The 20,213-nt window shown below is 46.9% G+C and overlaps 1 protein-coding gene across 2 annotated transcripts in view; it reads left to right on the forward strand.

Annotated features, from left to right (window-relative positions):
• The window catches only part of FRMD4B (FERM domain containing 4B), a 126,339-nt gene extending 112,884 nt beyond the window's left edge, over positions 1 to 13,455 (forward strand). For both annotated transcript variants that reach the window (XM_071439362.1, XM_071439361.1), the window contains exons 15-23: positions 41 to 174; positions 265 to 384; positions 1,619 to 1,847; positions 4,483 to 4,539; positions 6,022 to 6,169; positions 7,462 to 7,587; positions 8,669 to 9,474; positions 10,034 to 10,166; positions 11,726 to 13,455. In XM_071439362.1, coding sequence (XP_071295463.1) covers positions 41 to 174; positions 265 to 384; positions 1,619 to 1,847; positions 4,483 to 4,539; positions 6,022 to 6,169; positions 7,462 to 7,587; positions 8,669 to 9,474; positions 10,034 to 10,166; positions 11,726 to 11,846 — 1,874 coding nt within the window. In that variant the 3' untranslated portion in view covers positions 11,847 to 13,455. The remainder of the gene's footprint in view (positions 1 to 40; positions 175 to 264; positions 385 to 1,618; positions 1,848 to 4,482; positions 4,540 to 6,021; positions 6,170 to 7,461; positions 7,588 to 8,668; positions 9,475 to 10,033; positions 10,167 to 11,725) is intronic.
• The last annotated feature ends 6,758 nt before the right edge of the window (positions 13,456 to 20,213 follow it).

The raw sequence follows: 20,213 nt of genomic DNA on the forward strand, positions 1-20,213 counted from the left end.
TTTACCTGGAAATCCTCTGATAACAGAATGTGTTTTCCAGGCTCTCAGGACTCAGAGGTCAGTGAAGAACAAAAGAAGGAGAAAATTATGGAACTAAAGAAGAAAGAGAAACTCCTTCAGGAAAAACTGCTTCAGAAAGTTGAGGAGCTGAAGAAAATCTGCCTGCGAGAGGCGGTGAGAGCTGCACCTCACACTGGGGTCAGGCAGGTGGGAGCCCTTTCCTCCCACTGGGCCTTACCTGGAGCCCTCTGTGTTGTTCCCCAGGAGCTGACAGGCAAGATGCCCAAGGAGTATCCCCTGGGTGCTGGAGAGGAGCCTCCCCAGGTGAGGAGGCGCGTTGGCACGGCGTTCAAGCTGGATGACAACCTGCTCCCCAGCGAGGAGGTGAGCACGGCAGCTTGCTTGCACACAGGGCTGGGCTGCCCAGACCAGTGGCCAAAGCCACCTGTAGATAATCCAGCTCTTCCCTGGGGCTTTTAGGAGGAGGCAGCTGGGGCAGTTGCTTGTGTGGAGTGGGAAATTTTGGTGGGTTCTGCCCCTTTTTTCAGCCGCGCTTTGAACTGACCAGGAAATTGGCTGTTGCTAAAGGCCTTAAGTTCACCCAACCTGAATCCCTGCATGAATTTTAATGGATATTTTACTGCTAATTAGAGAAGATCAGGTGCATAATGCTATTTGGCAGCCCATGGCTTTTCTGGAGCATTGAATTGTGTCATGTTGGGATGGTGTTAGAACCCAGAATGTGGCAGGGGTGTGCTCTATCCACCTTGCAAAATCATCTGTCTGTGAGCATAGTTTTGTGACAGGTGACAGGAGGAGGAGTTTTACCTGTGGCTTAATGAAGATTCCACCTGAGTAAAACCTCCCTGGATTGCTCAAGAAGCTAAAATGAACTTTGCTGGCAGGGACTGACTCGAGTGATAGGATAATTCAGATGTTTGCAGTTTCTGGACACACTCCATTCCCCCTCATTCCTTGTGAGATTTGTTAACAAGCTCTATCATCCAAATAAGCAGGTGTTGGGCACTTGGCATCTGTCCTTCACCAGAAACTCACTGCCCTGCCTCATAGGGCTGGTGTGCTCCTTGTCTGCAGCAAAGTGATTTTGTGGACTGCTTAAATGCCATTAAACCAAAATCCTGCTGACCAGATTTAATAACGTGTTGCTTAGCACTTCTGCAGTGCCTTTCATCTGAGCTTTTCAAAGTAGTTTACAAACAATTAATTAAAGCCTGAAACTCCCTCTTACGTAGGTATGGTGATACCAATTTCCATTTTTATATTCTCTGAAGTAGGGAGAGATTTTGAATGATGTTTTCAGGGTTGGACTCATAGCAGGATGTTTAGCAGCCTAAACCTGAATTTAAGAGTATGTGTTATGTCACCTGGGCTTCAGAACTTTGGACCTTGCCCAAGAAATCTCAAAATTGTACCCTAGTCAGAAATAAGACCTAAGACTTTCATATGCTGAGATTGTCTTGTGTATGTACTTTGGTATTTCTGTATTTGTGCTCAAGATTTCACTTCATCACCACAAAAATAGATCTTTATATTAATGACTTTCATTGATAATTTCTCTCTGGAGTACAAGCAAATAACTTCTCTCATGAATTTGCAGGACCCTACTTTGCAGGACTTGGAGAGCAATTTTATCATACACCAAAAGCTGGTGGAAGCTGCAAAGAAACTTGCCAGTGAGCCAGACCTCTGCAAAAACGTGAAGAAGAAAAGAAAGCAAGAGTATGCTGATGCTGTAAAAAAGCTACAAGAGATAGAAAACTCCATAAATGAATATAGAATCAAGTGTGGCAAAAAACCAACCCAGAAATCAACTCTGGCTCTACCAGGTGAGAGAATTCCCCTTGTTCTGATGCAAACAGGAGGGGAAAAGAGCAATTTGGCTTACTTAGAAACTTTGTGTACATCTTTTCTATATGATTTTTATCTTCTCCAAGGCAGTTAAATAAGAAAAAGATGAAACTGCTGCATCTGATACACTCAGTGCACTGGGGTAGGCTGGGGGCAGAGTAGCCACAGTTTTAGGAGCAAGCACAGGCATGTTCCAGCACCAGGTATGGGCTGAAGGTGCTGTGCACAGAAAGGCTGGCAGCAACACCTTGGGTGAAGCTTTTCTGGTGCCTGAATTCCTGGTGGGATGAGTGCAGTTGTACATGTGGGATGCCACATGCAACATCTCTCCCCCATCCCTCCCGTGGTGCTTCAGTTCCAGCAGAAACAGAGCAGGCAGGGTGTTCTGCAGGATGGAGGATATTGCTTCTTGATTTAACATTCCTGATTTCCCAGAAGTCATAAGTGAACTTCAGGAGTTTATGAATGCAATTAGTAGCAAACAAATTTTTTTAACTAAATCCATTTGCCACTGATGAGCACAGCAAAAGCAGATACTCCTGGCCCCTCCATTCTTAGTGTGTCTCTCCTAAGGGCAGTGAGATTCTTGCTGCTTTGTTGATCATGTGTGGAAGCCTGTTAGTATCCATGCCAGTTGAAGGAGTTTTGGATCCTTACCCCTGACACACCACAGCATCACTGGGCTATCCATCATCACAAATGATTATTCTGAAAGGCTGATGATCAGCATTCAATGTGGCCCAGCTTGTTTCTGACTGACAGAGGGGAGGGAAACATCTGTTTCCAGCCTCTTGCTCACCAGTGTGGATACTGATTGTGGCAGATCCTGCCTTACCTGGGGCACCTGGTGTGTGGTAATGACCAGCAAGGCTGATGAGCAGAGAGATCCATCCATCCATTGTTGTTGTTGGGTGCCACTGTTGTTGTTGGCAGTGTTTTTCTCTGTTGTCCAAGCCAGCAATAAGCAGCTGCATTCCCTTCCAGTGCCAGGCTCTCAGCCTGCACTGTGTATTTGTTTACCTGGAGCAGAGCTGTGCCCTGCTTCAGTAATTGATTTTATGTGTAACCTTGTCACCATCACCAGCAGTGCTGTCCAGGTCTGGGTTTCAGGAGGCTGAGCAGTGATGAGTCACTCGAGTCTGTGAGTTCAGGGAATTACTTGTTGCAAGTAATATGTTAAATAGTCCCACTGATTTATTGAACCAAACCATAGCTGTTTCCATCCCAGCCCCAAGGGATAGGAGGTGAAGGACATATTGGACTGCTTTCCGTGTTCCACCTTCTCTTCCCTTTCCTCCCTCTCTAGCCCAGAGTTTCTTCCTTCTTTGCAGGGAGTTGCACAGACCTGGGATTTAAATTCAGATATGTCACCATATCTGAATATGTCAGCATTGCACACCCCCCCTGAATCCAGCACTGTAGCTTTAGGCTGGCTTTTTTCTTTTCCTCAGCAGGCTTTGTTCCTCCCCACTCTGGGCCCAGTTCCATATTTTACCACCCTGTGGTCAGATCCACATTAATCAGCTCCCCTGGAGCTTTTTCCCAGTGTCAGGTTGCAAGCAGGGCTTCAGCCCATCCTCGGTGGTCTGACAAGTCCCCCCAGGGCAGGGGCCAGGCCTGGTTTTTGCTGTTTTTGAACAGCTGCTCTCTTGACTGCATTCTTGTAACCAGAGCTTTCCTGGCAGCAGGCTGTGACAGCAGGAGCAGTGCACGTTGCACGTGCTCATGGTGGCTGGGGGCACAGGCAGGTGTCATACACAAAGTGGCTGCCACTCTCATTGTTCATTGCTTCCTTTCTCTCATGCTTGAAGATTCATGGGGTTTTTTTACCCCACCAGTGCTGTATCTTGTCAGAACCAGCCTAGGGATTGAGCTGTCCATGGGTTAATTATCTCTAGTTCAGCCTCATTTCTCTGCTGCTGGTGGTCTGCTCCAAACCTGAGTGAGGACAGGCTGCTTCTCATTGTGTAGCATCGAGGTGAGACAGGTACAGTGAAGTGCTGTGAATAAACAACAAAATGTAAAAGAAACAGAAAAATTAGTACCCCCATGGAACAGTTCCTGTTATCTGTGTTGCTGGAATTTGCAATACCTTGATAGAAATCAGTGGAATTACTCTGGATTGATCTTAATTTAATTGAAACAGGATCTGTGTGCTGAGGAAACATTCAAAAGTGAGTGCCAAATTTTAAAAGGCTTTTTGTACCTACCTGGTGGGGTTTCAGGTGTACCTGGAGGAGATTAGCTGCTAACAGCCAAGATCTACATGTCTGTGTAGGCTCCTGACTCCTCCTGAAGCACCAAAACACCCTGTGAGATCTGTTCGAAGTGGGGTGGAAAACACCTTTGTAAATCTTGGCCTGATTCCTGCTGCAGATTAAAAAAAAAAAAAAAAATCTCCTTTGATAATTACCTGGGTCGCTTGCTGAACTGCAGTGAACACACAGAGTGATGATGTACCAAGGCTGTCTTTAGGCTGTGGGGGCTAAAGAATAAGGATTGCAGTGCTACAAGTATCAGTTGGCTCTGAAACTCTAGAAAATAAACTGTATTAAGATATTTGTAAGTTGATGTTGGCTCTTTTATGCTTAAAGTGTTTGTTTTTATTCACAGATGATATAATTCCGTCCGAGAGCAGCTCCCTGTCAGACACAACCACCTATGATGATGGTATGATGCTTACCCTTTTTTTCCCCAATAAGTTTGTCCATTCAGAGATGTTTCTTTGACTTAATGTCCTTTAGCATGTCCCATCCCTGGAAGTGTTCAAGGCCAGGCTGGACAGGGCTTTGAGCAAAAACATTTAGAGGAAGGTGTCCCTGCCCATGGCAGGGAGTTGGAATGAAATGAGCTTTAAGGTCCCTTCCAGTACAAGTCATTATATTATTCTGTAGTTTTGATGATAAATTACTTTACAGTAAGCCTTTAGATGATAAATTACTTTACAGAAGAGGAAAAAATAGCTACTCAGGAATGTCATTCCTCTTAATGGGTTAGTTTCTGAAAGGTTCTGCAGCTCTGTGAGCTGACCTGAGTCATCTTTAGAGAAGGAAGTTGGTTTTAACATGACCAACCTGCAAGCTGAGGACACTGTGAGTGTCAAATACGTTGTCCCTAGGGCCTGGCCTAGAACTGAAGGACTTACAAATTGGGAGAATTAGCCCAGCCCTTCTTCCCTCACAGCTACCATAAAACTTGGAGAAAGAAAGGTGCAATAGTCACAGATACTAACGCTCTATTTTCGTTTATCTGTTCCCTGGTGAGCTTGCATCTTGCACGGGGTGGTGTTTGCTCAGCTTACTCATTTCACACACACACCCACAGACACACTCACACCCTGTTCCACAAGGTGGAAAGGACTTGGCCTGCCTCTCCCTTAAACTGGATAATCATCATTTGGGGACAAACATTATCTAAATCATTACTCACTTTTCGGTTTGGGTCTGATTCTGATCTCACTTTGTCCCAGTTTTAGACTTGTACAAGCCAGGTGGTGCCATAAAATGGATTTACACCTGATTCCTGCTTGTACAAGTAGAAGTGGAGCCAGGCTTGTGAACGTGTTCTCTGTGATGCTCATCCTGCATTTATATGTATTAGTTGGAGTTTCCTGTTGGCTCTGTCGGGACCTGGTTGTGCCCTAAGCAAAGTGAGAACAAGGATCAAACCAGCATCTTCCCAATTGCCTTCAGCCAAATGTGTCTGTCAGTTGTCTTTGCTCATTCAGTCGCTTTTGAAGTCAGTCTCTTTCAGGTTGTGTTTCAAAACTAATTCTTAAAATGTCATTTTCAAGAGCTGGAAGGTGAAGGAAAAGAACTGGCCTTTGCAGAGGCTGAGCTTGTCTGCTTGGCTCTGGAAAGGATTGCTCTGCAAACAGATCTTTTCCCAGGAAGTTCCATTCTGTGATCTGGCATAGCCCCAAGCTGGGTGTAGTCTCATAGGAGTTGGTGCTGCTGGGATCTGTAGGAGCCTCCAAAATGTCCTGTCTGTGTGGAGAGAGCTCAGGGCAGGCAGGAAATCTTTTCTAGATCCACAGCTCCTGTCATTGTCTCAGTACTGCAAAGTGCTTCTTCCTTAGGGGCCACAGATTTGCACACAGGGCAGAAATAGCAGGGATTTTGCTCTAACAGAGTGCATATTCCTTTCCAACAGTCAGTGAATCACTTCCTGCAGCAGCACAGAGACCCAGCTCTGCACAGCTTTCTCCAAGACTTCCCCCACCAAAGTCCCTTGGCGTGGAGAGAATTCATCTCAGGAAGTCATCCATAAACGAGCAGCTCTTGGAAAGCAGACACTCCAGGTAGGCAAATCTCACTGCTGCTGCACTCTGCACCTGCTGCCATGAGCTGCATCCTGTCCCTGATGAGCATTCCAGCAGAGCCCACTGCCTCCTTGCTCTTCTGGCCTTACAGGCTTTGGGGATGGGAGCTGAATTTCCTGGCTAGGAACAAAAGTGTGTATAAGCAGTTGACAGAGTATCTCAAACCAAAGAGCAGTGTAGTTTTTGTGAAGAGATGGTGAGAAATATAATAGCAAGGGCTGCATTTCAGGAGTTGCTCGTGCTGTCATTCTGTGTGTCAGTTTCTGGGTTTTTTCAGTGTTCATTTAACAACTTGTCATCTTCCTGATGACTGTGCTTAGTAGATTCAGGCAGCACCAAACCCTACCCATCCCTCCTGATGGTATCAGTATTTCAGCAGGTACATTATCAGAGCAGACATCATTCATGTGAGATCTGATGGAGAATTCTCTGTTTACAAGCAGAGTTACTGGGATTCAGACAGCTTCCATCATTAGTGTCAGCTGTGTCTCCAGCCCAAGTCTATGGGGTTTGAGCACTTCATGAGCTAGAACAGCTCCATGGAGCACATCAGGAGCAGTAGGTTTGCAGGTGATTGTGTGATAATGTCAGATCTGGTGCTAGCAGCTGTACCCAGTGTGAGGATTCCCCCTGGTCCTGAGATTTCTTGGACTGTCGTGGGTGAACAGGCTGTTAAAGATACACTTAAAGACGTTTTAAAGTTTTGAGCAATGTCTTGCTTTTTTTCCTCATCTGTCCCTCAAGACTAGCAGAACACTCCTCCACATGAAGTTCAGAAGTCAAATAATAGCCATATGTACCCATGTGCTTAATTTGAAAGCCTAATTTGTTCCCTTCTCTGTTACCTGCTCTGTCTCTCCTCAATGGTTCTGTCCTTTGTCTTGCTGCTCATCCTGTGAACACCTCCCTTTAACCACAGGAAGGGATTGAATTTTCCTTCCTATTTACCAACTCTCTTTCTCACACATCCACTTAGGGACACGAAAGAACACAAGCGCACACCGCTGCTCTCAAGGTGAAGAAAAAAGGAAGTTTATTATCTGACTCCAACATTTATAGTTTTCCAAAAGTCACAGTGGATTGGAGGTGACAGTGCCACCTCTCCAATGACACTGGACAAACCAACAGCCCATCAAATTTCTCCTCCTCCATAAAAGAATGCAAAACAATCAGCTATTTACAGAAAGCGTGTGAGAAAGAATGTAATGGTGGGTGTGCTGTGACATGTGGGGGGATGTTTAACCTCCCTGTGTCTGTGTGCCTTGCTGCAGGGAGGTGCTCTCGGCGCACAGCAGCCCGTTCCGCGCGCTGGAGCGGCCGGCGCCGCCGCAGGGCGGCAGGAGCATGCCCACCACCCCCGTGCTCACCCGCAACGCCTACAGCAGCAGCCACCTGCAGTAAGAGACCTGGGCTCTGGGTGCCACACATCCCTGGGGAAGCACGAGGGTGAAAGGAAATGGTGTTAAGAGGGCGGAGGGTTGTTGGCTGTGCGGCTTTCCCAGAGCGGGGTATCAGTGTTTCAGCTGGTACAGTGTCAGAGCAGACATCATTCATGTGAGGCCTGATGGAGAATTCTCTGTTTGCAAGCAGAGTTACTGGGATTCAGACAGCTTCCATCACTAGTGTCAGCTGTGTCTCCAGCCCAACTCTATGGGATTTGAGCACTTTATGAGCTAGAACAGCTCCATGGAGTACATCAAGAGCAGTAGGTTTGCAGGTGATTGTGTGATCATGTCAGATTTAGTGCTAGCAGCTTCAGCCAGTGTAAGGATTCCCACTGCTTTCAGAATGTTGGTTAGAGATATTATATTGGGAAGCCAATCCACGGTGGAGAAGGAGAGATGCTAAGAATCTTAGAATGTTATCAAGAGCTCAAGGTTTGTTTGGTGGGGTAATGCAGCTGTGAGAGACAGATCCAAAGGAAACCCATCTTTGCATGTTCTGCTCCAAGCTCGTTACTTGTCTAGGCCATTCCTTTTAGAAAGGAATGGAGATGGAGATTTCTGATGTTTACATGATGCTTACTGATGGAGAGTTCTCTGTTTGCAAGCAGAGTTACTGGGATTCAGACAGCTTCCATCATTAGTATTGGCTGGGTGTATCTATGGCATTTGGTCACTTTATGAGCTAGAACAGCTCCATGGAGCATATCAATAGCAGTAGGTTTGCAGGTGATTGAGGGAGCCCTCCCGTAAATCATTACCAAATGTGTGTTTGTGACCTTAGCTCAGTGTGCCCCTGTCACAGATTAACCTTGCTCAGCCTGACAGATTATTATAAGGCAGATCTCCTGCTGTTGCAGCCAATACAAAATTCAGCCAAACTGAGTCCTGTGCGTTGCAAATGCTCTGTGTGGAAACATAAGGCAGGATTTGCGTTGTGCTCGGGCTGGGGAGGCAGCTGACCTGTCCTTGCATGCTCTGTGTGTTTATTTGTGTGAGACTTGCCTTTAACCAGCCAACATCTGCGTTGCTCTAGGCCAGATGTTTCCCCGCGCCACTGCCGGCAGCGCAGCGGAAGCCTGGAATCACAGACACACCTGCTGTCCGAGGCTCCTGCTGACAAGCCAGCCTTCTCCCTCTGCAAGTCCCAGCGGAGCAGCAGCACAGAGATCCTGGACGATGGATCATCCTACACCAGCCAGTCAAGTGCAGAGTATTACTGCGTGACACCCACTCCCAATCCCTATTACACCACTCAGACCCTCGACAACAGGACCAGGGGCCGCAGGCGCTCAAAGAAACACAACATTTCCACAGCAAGTTCAGGGAGCATGCCAAACCTGGCACACAAGGACGCCCGCAGCGCTGCCTTCCACAAAAATCAGGAGCAGCCTTCCTCTAATTACTACATTCCTGGGTACTGCCCTTACACTGAGCCTGACGTTTATTACAACGGGGGGTACGTCTATGAGAGTGACACGGAGGGGCAGTACAGCGTGAACCCCTCGTACCGCTCGTCGGCGCACTACGGCTACGAGCGGTACCGCGAATTCCGCTCCTACCACGAGGACGAGGTGGACAGAGTCCCACACAACCCCTATGCCACCCTCAGGCTCCCCAGGAAGCAAGTTGCTAAAACGGAGCACATAACCAAAAACATTCACAAGGCCTTAGTAGCAGAGCATCTCCGGGGCTGGTACCAGCGTGCCTCCAGCCAGAAGGAGCAGGGTCACAGCCTGCAGGCGGGCTTTGAGTCTGACAGAGGATCTCAGAGGAGTTTGGGCTTTGCTGCTCTGCAGACGCCGTGCTCGCCCAGCAGTCGGGTGTCGTCTTTCTCTTCGGGTAAGGTCTGATTTCACCTGTGCCCAGTGCTTTTGTAAGCCCCTGCTGTGCTGTCAGCTCTGTCCCCTGTCACTGCCTCGGTGATGTCAGCAGAGCTCTGTCCTGAAAGGTGGATGAGGAGCCAAGTAGGATCTTGTTCTGTTCTTGGAAGGAAAGTCTTGCTTGTTCTCTTCTCCTAAGGGTAAATCAGCCTTTTGCTCTTTGTGTAAGCACAGTAACCCAGAGAAGTTCAAAGAGCATTTGAGTTTGACAGGTGTATTTAGCAACTAGAGGCAGTATACAAAGCTTCATGCCATGTAAATGCAGTGGCTGTGATGGCTTCCAAAATACAGCCCAGTGAGCATCACTGACTGTGTCAGAAAGCACTTTAAGAGCTCCAGAGTACCACCTGTACAGTGCTTGCCTCCCTACAGGGCTTGTAAATCATATTGTGTTTGCATTGTCTGCCTTTGTCCTGCAAAACCCCATAGAGATTGCTGATGAGAATTTTCTTGTTTGCCTCAGCTGATATAGCTGAAGAAAGGTGTAATTTGTTGTAATCCTTTTTTTTTAATTGCAGCATCTTCTACAAACACTGCTGGGAACTGGAGAACCCCCCTTGCACTGGGACTTTCAGACTATGATACGTTGTCTCATTCCTCCTACTCCAGCTGTTATGGGAATGTTTATGGCAACCTTCCTTTGCAGAGCAGGTGAGTAGAATACATGAAGATTTTCTGCCCTTCCTCCTGCATGTCACTGGCTCTTAAATCTGAGCAAATCAGCTTGATTTCAAATAGCCAGGATGAAAAGTATTTATAAAATTGATGTTGTGAGGGCAGTTTTCTGTGTGGAGCAGATGAGCTGTTCCACCACTAACTGTACCCCAGCACTGAAGGAAGTGGGGAGCAGTCACACTCAAGGATGAACTCAGTCACACTCAAGGATGAACTCAGTCACAGTCAAGGATGAACTCATTGGTTGCACAACTTTTTCCTGTGGCTGGTGCAAAACAATCAAACATCCTGCCCTCCCTGGTAGCTGTGATGCTCTGGGCAGTGTTGCAGGCAGAGCTCACAGTGAGCTCAGTCCCTCTGGTGGGGGGAACTCTCCTGAACCCCATTAGGAGTTTCCCAGGACACAGTCCTGTTGGGTTGCTGAAGCTTTAGTGCTTGTGCTGATAAACTTTTGGGAAAGCAAGGAGAGGAAACACCTCTCCAGCCTCGTGTCTGAGGTGGTGCCACCTCTGCCAGGTGCATCTCCCTTGGCAGAGCTGAACCTGGGAGCCATGGGGGATGTGCTGCTGTTTGCTGACACCCCCTGCTTGTGGGGGCTCTCCCCAGGGCTGCAGAGAGCCCAGGCTCTGCCTGGTCCTTGCAGGAAATCCTGCAGCTCTCTCTGCTTCTGCCTGGCATTTTGGATGTGTCCCCCCCACTGCAGAGCACTTGGCTGTGAGGACAGAAAGCTCCTGCCCTGGGGAATGACTCTGCTCCCACAAATGCCATCACATTTAAATACACTTATGCTCAGTGTAATAAATACCCCACGTGTGCCTCCTGCTTTGTGGGTTGCAGTTTATGCTTGCTGCCAGACCGACTTGTGTGAAAATACTGAATTTTTAATTCTGTTTGTTTTAAAATAAATGAAAGTGTAAGGGAATACATAAAAGCTGCTGCTAGATCCTTTTTTTTTCTAAGCTAAGTGCTATGGGCTGTTTTACTGAAGTGATTTAAAATATCTATGGCAACAGTGTTTAAAAATACTGTTTCTACTAATTTTTTAATTTCTCATAATTGAGCTTTGAAAATTCTGCTTGTATTAGCAGCTTTATCTAAATGAGGTTCATTAGCTATTAATTTTCCACATTCTTAATCACTTGTCTGATTGTTCATCTGCTTTATTTTCTACTTTAATGTGATCATGGCAAACAAGCAATCAGTACACCCAACAGTCTTGACAGTGCTCAAGGCCAGGTTGGATGGGGCCTGGAGCAGCCTGGTGTAGTGGAAATTGTCCCTGCCCAGGGCAGGGATGTTGGAACAAGGTGAGCTTTAAAGTCCCTCCAAGCCAAACCAGTCTGTGATACTATGACAGCTTTGAGCAGCTAAGATTGCTCTTGCACACACCTTTACTGATTACAGCACAAAAAACGGGTTTGTGCTTGGAGGCAAACTCAAAATCACCAGCATAACCTTGAGCCCAAGGGAGATGCGTGAATTCCAGAGCCTGGGGAGGACCCTCAGCTGAGCCTGGTGCTGTGTGTGTGTTGCAGGACCTACGTGGAGCCGAGCCAGCTGGGAGGGGACGAGGAGGATGGCCTGGAGGCAGAGCTGCCCAGCAGTGAGCAGAGGCTGTTCTGGCACGAGGACTCCAAGCCCGGGACGCTGGTGTAGCCCCCGTGCCGCCCCTCACTCCCTCCTGCCCCTGCGTGCCTTGCACAGAACGCCGCCACTCCGGGGCCCGCCTCGGGTGGAACTCGCAAGAGGAACAAAAAGAGGAAGCAGGCTGTTGGTTCTGCTGGGAAAGGTGGAATTCAGCATTCAGGGGGACTGTAGCCAACTGACCAAGTCTTACCACGAATGGCGTCTCTTTGTGAATCCGTACAGCCCGGGGCAAGCCACAGTTCATCGACGAGCAGATGCAGCACTTGGTTGAAGTATTTATATTTAGCAAGCACTTTTTGGGAAGATTGGAAGGTGTTGAAGGCAAACCTCAGAGAAAAAAAAAAATAAAAAATGTGAAAAGGAGACTCTTATGGAAAAACCAGGAATTTTAAGAGCACAAGTCTGATGTCTGAAAGAAGAAGAAAAAAAGAAAATTTATTCTACCATGGCTTATGAGGACCTGGAAGAGGTTTCATAGGCTTATGAAGGATAGATCTGTGTGTGTGAGTGAGGCAAAGGATGACTGAATCAGTATTGGAACATTACTTGAAGGAAGGCTGGAGTTTTTTTATTATAGAGGTTTGAATGAGTCTGTCCAGTTTTTGGGGTGTTGCTAGGAGTGTTTGTTAGCACCACAAGCAAGTTCTGGAAAGAAAAAAAATTTGCTGACACATACATTGTGTAAAACCAATAGCTAGTTGAGGATTTGGAAACAGAAGGAGTGAACTTTGAATTCTCTTTTCCATGATAAAACATAATTAATAATGGCCCATTTAATGACCTTTCCATGGTACAACCTCACTGTGTGGAGAAGTAGGCAAATTTTCACCGTGGCTGCATAGTGGCCCCTGTTCAGCGGTGACAGTGACACATTGCTGTGCCACAGTGGGTCAGGGATCCACAGTGGGGAGCCCCAGGGAACAATTTGGGAGCAGTGGCCAGTATTTTAAGGTGGATGCAAACACAAACAGCCAAGTGGGTGCCTTAAAATGAGGGGCATTAGGATTGTACCACGAGTCACCTGAACTGCCAGGTGCGTTGCAGAGTCACTGAGTGACAGAACAGCCTTTTCACAGAACCATTTGTGTAGGAAGAAAACATGTGACTGCAGTCTAGTTTTAAGAGGGATAAACCTACCTCAGGTCATCCATCTGTAGGAACAAACTGGCACAGGGTTATCCTGCCTGATTCCTGATGATTCGTCTGCCTATGGTAAAATCTCTCTCGTTTCTCAGCTGTACTGTGCTTCAGGATTCCAGAAATGGTGCTCTTTTGTTCTTTTATACAGAAGATTAGTTACTCCTTGTTCATATTGTGAATAGAAAGGTTTCTGATAAACTTTTTTGACGTTTTTTTACCAGTATTCCAGAGCATGTAATATATACAGAAGGACACACTTGTTAAGCTGGTACTTAGTTGTTTGTATTATTAGAGTCGCAATTTGGAATTAAACGAACAAAAACAAAATAAAAAATAACTTATTTCCTTGGTTTTGCATATTTGTATAGCCTTCTAGAAATGCGAGAGCTCTTTTTGCTTATTCTTTTACTACTCCTGAATTTTTTAGACCTATTATTTTGTATAGGTCAATAAACTGAAAAGTGTGCTACCAAAACCACTTCAGCATTCCTCCTGTTTCTCCTTGCGTGCTTGGGAAAGTGCAGTGTGTGTTATTTCAGGGCTTTGAAGTAAATCATTGTGGTCTGATTTCTTTTGGCCCGTGGTGTTGGCTGGGGTGCAGAGGGTCAGTGGTCTCACTTGAAGGAAGGTTGGCCCCAGGCAGGTCAGAGATCCAAACCAGCAGAATATCAGGTCAGAATTTCTGCTTCTCCATCAGCTGTACCGAGGGAGCCAAGCTGGGCTCTCTCAGCATCCCTCCCATGTTACAGAGACAGAGGAGTCCTTGGGTTGTTGGAAATGCTTCTTGCTCATCTGTCCTTGCACTTAGGAATTGCCACTTATATAATAGCCTTTCCCATTTGGAACATGGCTTTTAGGGTTTGTGTTGCTCGAGTGCTGGGTCCTCTTTGGAGCTGAGACACCCACCTGTCTGTAAGAGTGACTTGGCTTTCAGATGTACAACTGCTTTCTGCACCCTGGTCACCCAGTAGCTGAGGTTATTCAGTTTTACTCTCTTCGGAGTTGTCGTTCCCTACTTTTTGAGGTGTCCATAAACTTCACAACCACCACTCAATTTTATTATTTTTTCCAGGTTGCTGGTGGAAATAGGTGTTTAAAAAACCTGCAGGTGGGCCCATTAAAATTACCCCCCTGACACTACAAACCAGCAGTGCTTTGAGCAGGAAGCTGAGTGGTGCCAAGTCTCCAGTTCTTTACCCAGAGCTCATGGAATTAGCACTATCAAAGCTTTTCCTACAAAAAGGAAATGAGATATGTAACAAGGCTTGTTCCCTATTTAAAGCTTTGTTTGCAATGATTGTTTTAATGCTGTACCCACAGAGTTTTGTGTTGGCTTTTCTGACAGCATTCAGGATTTAGCTCAGCCCAACACATCCGTGTTGGCACAACCCTGGCACTCAGCCTGGCTTGTTGGGACAGCACCAGGGTGATTTTGGATGCAGTTGTTGAGAAAATGGGGATTTGAGGTGGGTTTGGGTTGAGGATGGTCTGCTGTATTTGGGGGTATTGTGTATAAAACCTCTAGGGCCAGAGTTCAGAGCCTGGTTGCAGTTTCCAGTTAGCAAGAGCTGAGCAGAGGAGCTGGAAATGGAACAGGGGTGGTGGAGCTGTGGCTCTCAAGTCCCTCTTGTCATTCTCCACATGCCTGGCTCTACAAGGGTTTTGTTTTTAGGAACTTCTATGAAGGGTGGAAATACAAAGTGAAGAAGGAGGCCCAGAAGAAGAGGATAAGAATGTCCAACTTTTCTCAGAGGTTGCTTAGGGTCAGTCTTGGGTGGCACAGGGAGAGAAAGGGAGACCGTGATGTCTCTGGCATCTCCTGCCTGTCAAGGGAGCTGCTGCTGCACCCAGTTGTTGCCATTTGTTCCCCAGGACCTTTAACTTTGCCCTTTACAGATTCCCAGCTTGCTTTGTTGAGTTTCTGGAGTGATGTTTTGATGCAGATGTACAACTGTTCACAGAAACAACTGCAGCTGAGGAGGTAATAAGGGCATACTTGTAATCATGATCTTATTTGTTCACAGCTGAAATACAAATTGCCTGTGCTTTGTTTGAATTCCTATCTCATCTGTGTGTAGCTGTTTAACCACAGCCTGCCTCACCAGGATAACTGAGGACATCTAGTGCCTGACAGCAGAGTTGGAGAGAGGAGCCTTCCTGCCTCGTGTGCTCCTCTGGAATCCTCCCTCACCCTTCCAGTATGAAGAAATATCAGAAATTCTTATTTGATAATATCAGAACAAAGCCAGGAGGTGAGCAAGGTGAAACACCAGACCCAGAGGCTTTGATTTTACAAACATCTCTCTCTTCAGAAGGTAGATGCTGCTGATGGGAGTGTGAAGGGGAAATAAAACCCCACTTAAATCTGTGTGTAGTGGAGTGGTTTTGAGTGCTTTGAGTTAAAAAGAAGACCCAGTCCTTGCCAGGAATCCTTAAAAAGGAATTTGGGCACTGAGCTAAAATAAGCCATGCCTGATATTTTTAATTACTGTCTGCTTCTTCTCTGCTGTTTTGAACAAAACCACTGAGATATGGGAGGACAAGCACTGATAGGAGTTGCCACGAGCCCCGTGGGAGGCTGGTGTTGGACATTCCTCCAGTGCAGGGACCAGGAGGGATGAGGCTCAGGCCAGGAGCCCCTTCTCCAACACAGGAAAATCTTTTGAAGACCACTGATCTTTAAAATTCACCTGACTGTACTGATGTGAAACTTTCTGGCCAAGGTGACTTAGTCTGTGACTCTTGCAGGTTTCTGCTGACTTCTCCTTTATGATCTTGGGCTTGCTCAGCTGAAGTGTGAAGAATGCAGCAGCAATGTTTGTAACTCCTGGGTGGGTGAGAAGCCTCCACCATGACCCAGCCCGTCCCAAAACGTGTGTAGGAAATCCGATAAACACTGAAGGTTTGCTCCATCTCCTGGGCTTTGGGATCATTGCAGGAGAGCTCCTCAGCCTGGGGAGAAGCTCCCTGTGCTTGCCTGGCACTGTCTGCATTATGCTCATTCTACTCCTAGGAAGGTTTCTGCATTCCACACTCTTCTTCCATCTCCTTTGTACTTTTCTGTCATATTTAATCAATTTGTAAGGTGTAAAACTGACAGTGTCAGCTACAGCAGGGCCTCACCTGCTGAGTAGGGAAATCTCTCCCAGGACAGGTTTTATCCTCAAAGTTTTTTTCCCTGTGCTCTGCTGGAGCAAATGAAGCCTGAGGTGACATTTCCTCCTTGGAAAAGGGGCAGTGTGAGTTGTGATCAGTGCTGGTGGCCCAGGAAGACACATGGCACAAAGGTCAGGGTCTCAGTGACACAGAAGCAGGACTCGTGGCCAGCACAGCTCCTTGCCATCCATCCACCTTGGTTATCCCTGCCTGTCCCCTGTGATGAAGGGAATCACCATAAATCCTTCAGCAAGTCCTTGACTGCAGAGGGATGTGCTCTGCCTCCCTGGGCACCTCCTGCCCTGTTCCAGCACAGCAGGAAGGAGTCTCAATTTCTATTTCATCATTAGAGTGCCATCACGGAGCTGCAGATGGAGAGGAGTTTGCAGCCAGCCAGGGCTCAGCTGGAGTAACTCTAGAAGAAATCCTTGCACCTGCTGCCAGCCTGAGGCTAGGGCAGGACGTGCCCCATGTGTGCAGGAGGAGGTGGCCACGTGGCCTTTGCAGCATCACTGCCTGTGGGCACATTCTGGTGGCAGGAGGACACGAGGTGTGGGGCTGTGATAGGTTTGGGTGCTGTAAAAGAAAGATACACCCTATTTCAGTGTGAAGGGTGACATTGTTTCTTAGCATGAGCCTGTTTCTCATCTGATTTGCTTATGCTGAATTCAGTGTTTCACATAAATGTGGAGGTGATTGCTCCTTGCAAAGGATTTGTTGTTGCTTCTTGAAGAATCCTTGACATTGTGTTATTGCAGTTCTGATTTAATAGTGCTGCCAGGCAACACTGGGGGTGAAAATACACATTTGGCCTAAAAAGAGAGGGTATATTTTAACATTTAATTCTAGCCACTGCTTTTAGCATGAGGCTTTTGTCACTCCTGGGTTTGGTTTTTTGGTTTTTTTTTTTCTTTTTTCCCTGCAAGCCCAGAGTACAGAAAAATTGTGAGAATAAAGGTTGAGTTAGCAGTAAATAATTGCTGAATTGCACATGCTGTCACAGACAGGTTCTTGCACAGTTTTCAGGGAGGTGAATGTCTTCTCTTAAGGTCTGAGCTTGCACTTCTGATGCAAGTATTGAATCTCTGAGCCTGTTTTGCACAAAGATTTGGAAGAGCAAGCCCTCTGTTAGTAGCAGCAAGCATTTGGGTGAATGCCCATGGGTAGTGTGGGGTTCAGCACCGTGTTTTCCCCGTGTCCAGGCCAGCTGTGCCCATCAGACAGGAGCCAGTGCTGCCCCAGGCTCTGTGTCCCCAGGCAGGCCCTGGTGCAGGGCTCAGTGTCCCCTTGTGGTGGCCACAAGCAGCCTCAGCTCTGTCCCAAAGCAGGTGAAGCCACACTGAGGCAGCTCAGGCACCTTTTGGGTTTGCCCATGGGTGAGAAGCCCCAGGCTCAGTCCCTGAGGTCGTGGTCAGGTAACAAACATCGTGAATTGCCTGTTCCCCATAAAATAACAAAATTACTCATGGTCTTTCACAGACCTGGTTTTATCCACCACAGGCTGGTTTTCTACTCCTTTTGGCAGCTGTTTGCACTGTGCTTTGGGAAGAAGAGGTAACAAAGCACCACACAGGGATGAAAAGATTCAGGTATTTACAAGTGCTTCACCAAGGTCACGTAAATAACAAGCTGGGAAAGGAAAATACCAAGTGAGCAGAAACCAGGGCTGAGTGTTTCAGCATCTTGCCCATGCTTGTGCCACAAATGACATCTGGGAGCAGAAAGTCCCTCCTGTAGCCACAGAGCTGCTCTGTGTAACAGAACATGGTGCAGAGCAGCCCCCTTGGCTGAGCTGGGGGTGCTGCTTCAGCCTCCTCAGAGTGTGGTCAGTAAAAAATGCTGGGAGATTGCAGGGGAGGTGTGGTGCTGTTCAGTGGCAAGCAAGCCCAGAAAGTCACTCTTTGGGAGTCAGTTTGGAACAGATTTTGGCTCTGAATGCAGCAAAGGTTTGTCCTGGGTCAGCCCAGGAGCAGCTCAGTTGCCTTTTGTGTCATCTCCAGACCCCCACCAGCAAAATCTGAGTGTCAACATGCATATGTGGGGCTGGCTCCTACCCCAAAATCATGGGGGTTTTGATATTTTTAATGGCTTTAAACAGTTGAAATTATTCAGAAATCCATTTGCTGATTATTTAACCCTTTTTAATACAAACCTAGGCATACACATCTGACTTGCCAATGCATTTCCCTACAGGATTGCTTTGGACAGGCCACTGTGGGTGGTCGGTGCCCTGCCCCAGGCTGAAATGTTCTATCCTTGATTTCTGTCAGGACCAAAGTCTTCTCCCTGCTCCCCTTTTCTCCCTAGACTTGTTAATGTTTTCTTTTCCCTGTAATCAAGAAGGTGGATGATGACAGAGGTCGTTTCCTACTGCACAGGTACTGTAGCTGCTCTCAGATTTCTCTAAAAATGGAAACTAAAATAAATAAATAAATCACCAAGCTCTTTTTTTTTGGGGGGGGGCAAATTAGAAGCATCCAGGTCCCACTGAAACAGGAGCTGCAGCTCTGTGTGTTTCTCTAGAGGCAGAGGAAATTACAAGACATTAACACAGCGATGATGGGAGAGATCATGGGAGATGATGAGAGACCTCAGCACGGTGAAATGTGGTTGGTTGAGCTGGGGCAGCAGTGGAGGGCTCAGATCCCCATCCCTCTGCTCCCTCCTGCCCTGACCCAGCCTGCTGTGCCTGCTGCTTCTCACAGGGTTTGGCTTTGCAGCTCCCTGTCAAGCAACTTGGGCAAATACTTCCAAAGTCAGGTGTCCTTACTCTATTTAAGCAACAAACTTAATCTGATATATTTATATCTGGAAGAGTTTGGAGGTGTGGTGGGTGATTTTTTTTCCCCCTTGGTGTTTTTCCCACAGGGTGTCTCTGTATGACTGCTCCCATTTCTCAGTGGTTGTTATTGTTCAGATCCCATCATCTGACCCTTTATAATCCCTGTATTGGGTTACACTGCATTGCTGGACATGCTTGCTGTATGCTACTGATTGTCAATTTTAGACTCTCCCATCAGCCTAAGAGTTTCTTAAAAGTAATGCAAGGTTGTGTTACATGGGAACATTCCCTGACTCCTTCCAGTGGCACTTGGAAATGTCATGGATTGGTAATAGAGGGGGGATTTATATGTGGGGGGATTTATGAACCAAAAAAATGAAAGCCAACATTATAGAAATTGCTCTCCAATATTTGGCCACAGCATGTGGCAAGCATCAATTACCTTAAAAATAGAACAGTTTTAGGCACTTGAAACATGGGATTGAAACATGGGCTGCCTCCTGTCAAGTGGTGACACAGCAGTCAGGCCTTGCTGATATTCAGGTGAAGAACTTGTCAACATTTTGGCTTTCACGAGGGATGGGTTGGAATTTTTGAAGAGAATGTTTAAATGAGAAAAAAATCAATGAGGTGAAGCAATCCTGCAGGAGAGGCTCCTGGTTTCATTCCAGAGTTCACCCACATGTGAGTGCCTGCCTTACAAACAGTGAGCAGTGAGTCTGAATGGTTCCTTACCAAGGGCAGACCTCTTCCTCTGTCACTGTGCTCTTGAAGTGCTTTGTTGGGTACCTGCTTGTTGGGTACCTGCTTCGTGGGAGTTTTGAGCTGCTCCTACCTGTAGGAGTTGCTCTGTGATTGCTGCACAATCACAAGAGGTTTTCAAACACCCGATAGAGTTCTCAGTACCCCTGTTTTCCTTCTCTGGTCTTCTGCTGGGGCTTTGAGTGCAGCTCTGGCACAGCACAGCTCTTGCCTCTGGTGGCAGTGCAGCAGCTTGGTAGCCCAGGGATTCCTGAACAAGTGTCAAATTGGTGTGGAAATAGCAAGTGTCACCAGTGGAAGTGGCTTTCCTGTCTTAATGAAGGTTGAGAAGTGTGTGATTATTTTGGAAAGCTCTGACGGGAGCACCAACAAATGTTTTTGGGAAGAAGATGGGAGTTTGGATTTGGAAAAGTGTTTTAGACCCACTGTGAGCATGTCCTCACCTCCAGGGTGTTGTTTGTTGCTCTAATGTGCTGTTACCAGAACACCAAAACACTAAGCAGTGTGTTAGGAAAGGAAGTACATCCTGGAAAAAT

This window comes from Agelaius tricolor, unplaced genomic scaffold (assembly GCF_023055355.1).
Source record: "Agelaius tricolor isolate 1412-34295 unplaced genomic scaffold, bAgeTri1.0.p SCAF_14, whole genome shotgun sequence".
Classification (NCBI taxonomy): domain Eukaryota; kingdom Metazoa; phylum Chordata; class Aves; order Passeriformes; family Icteridae; genus Agelaius; species Agelaius tricolor.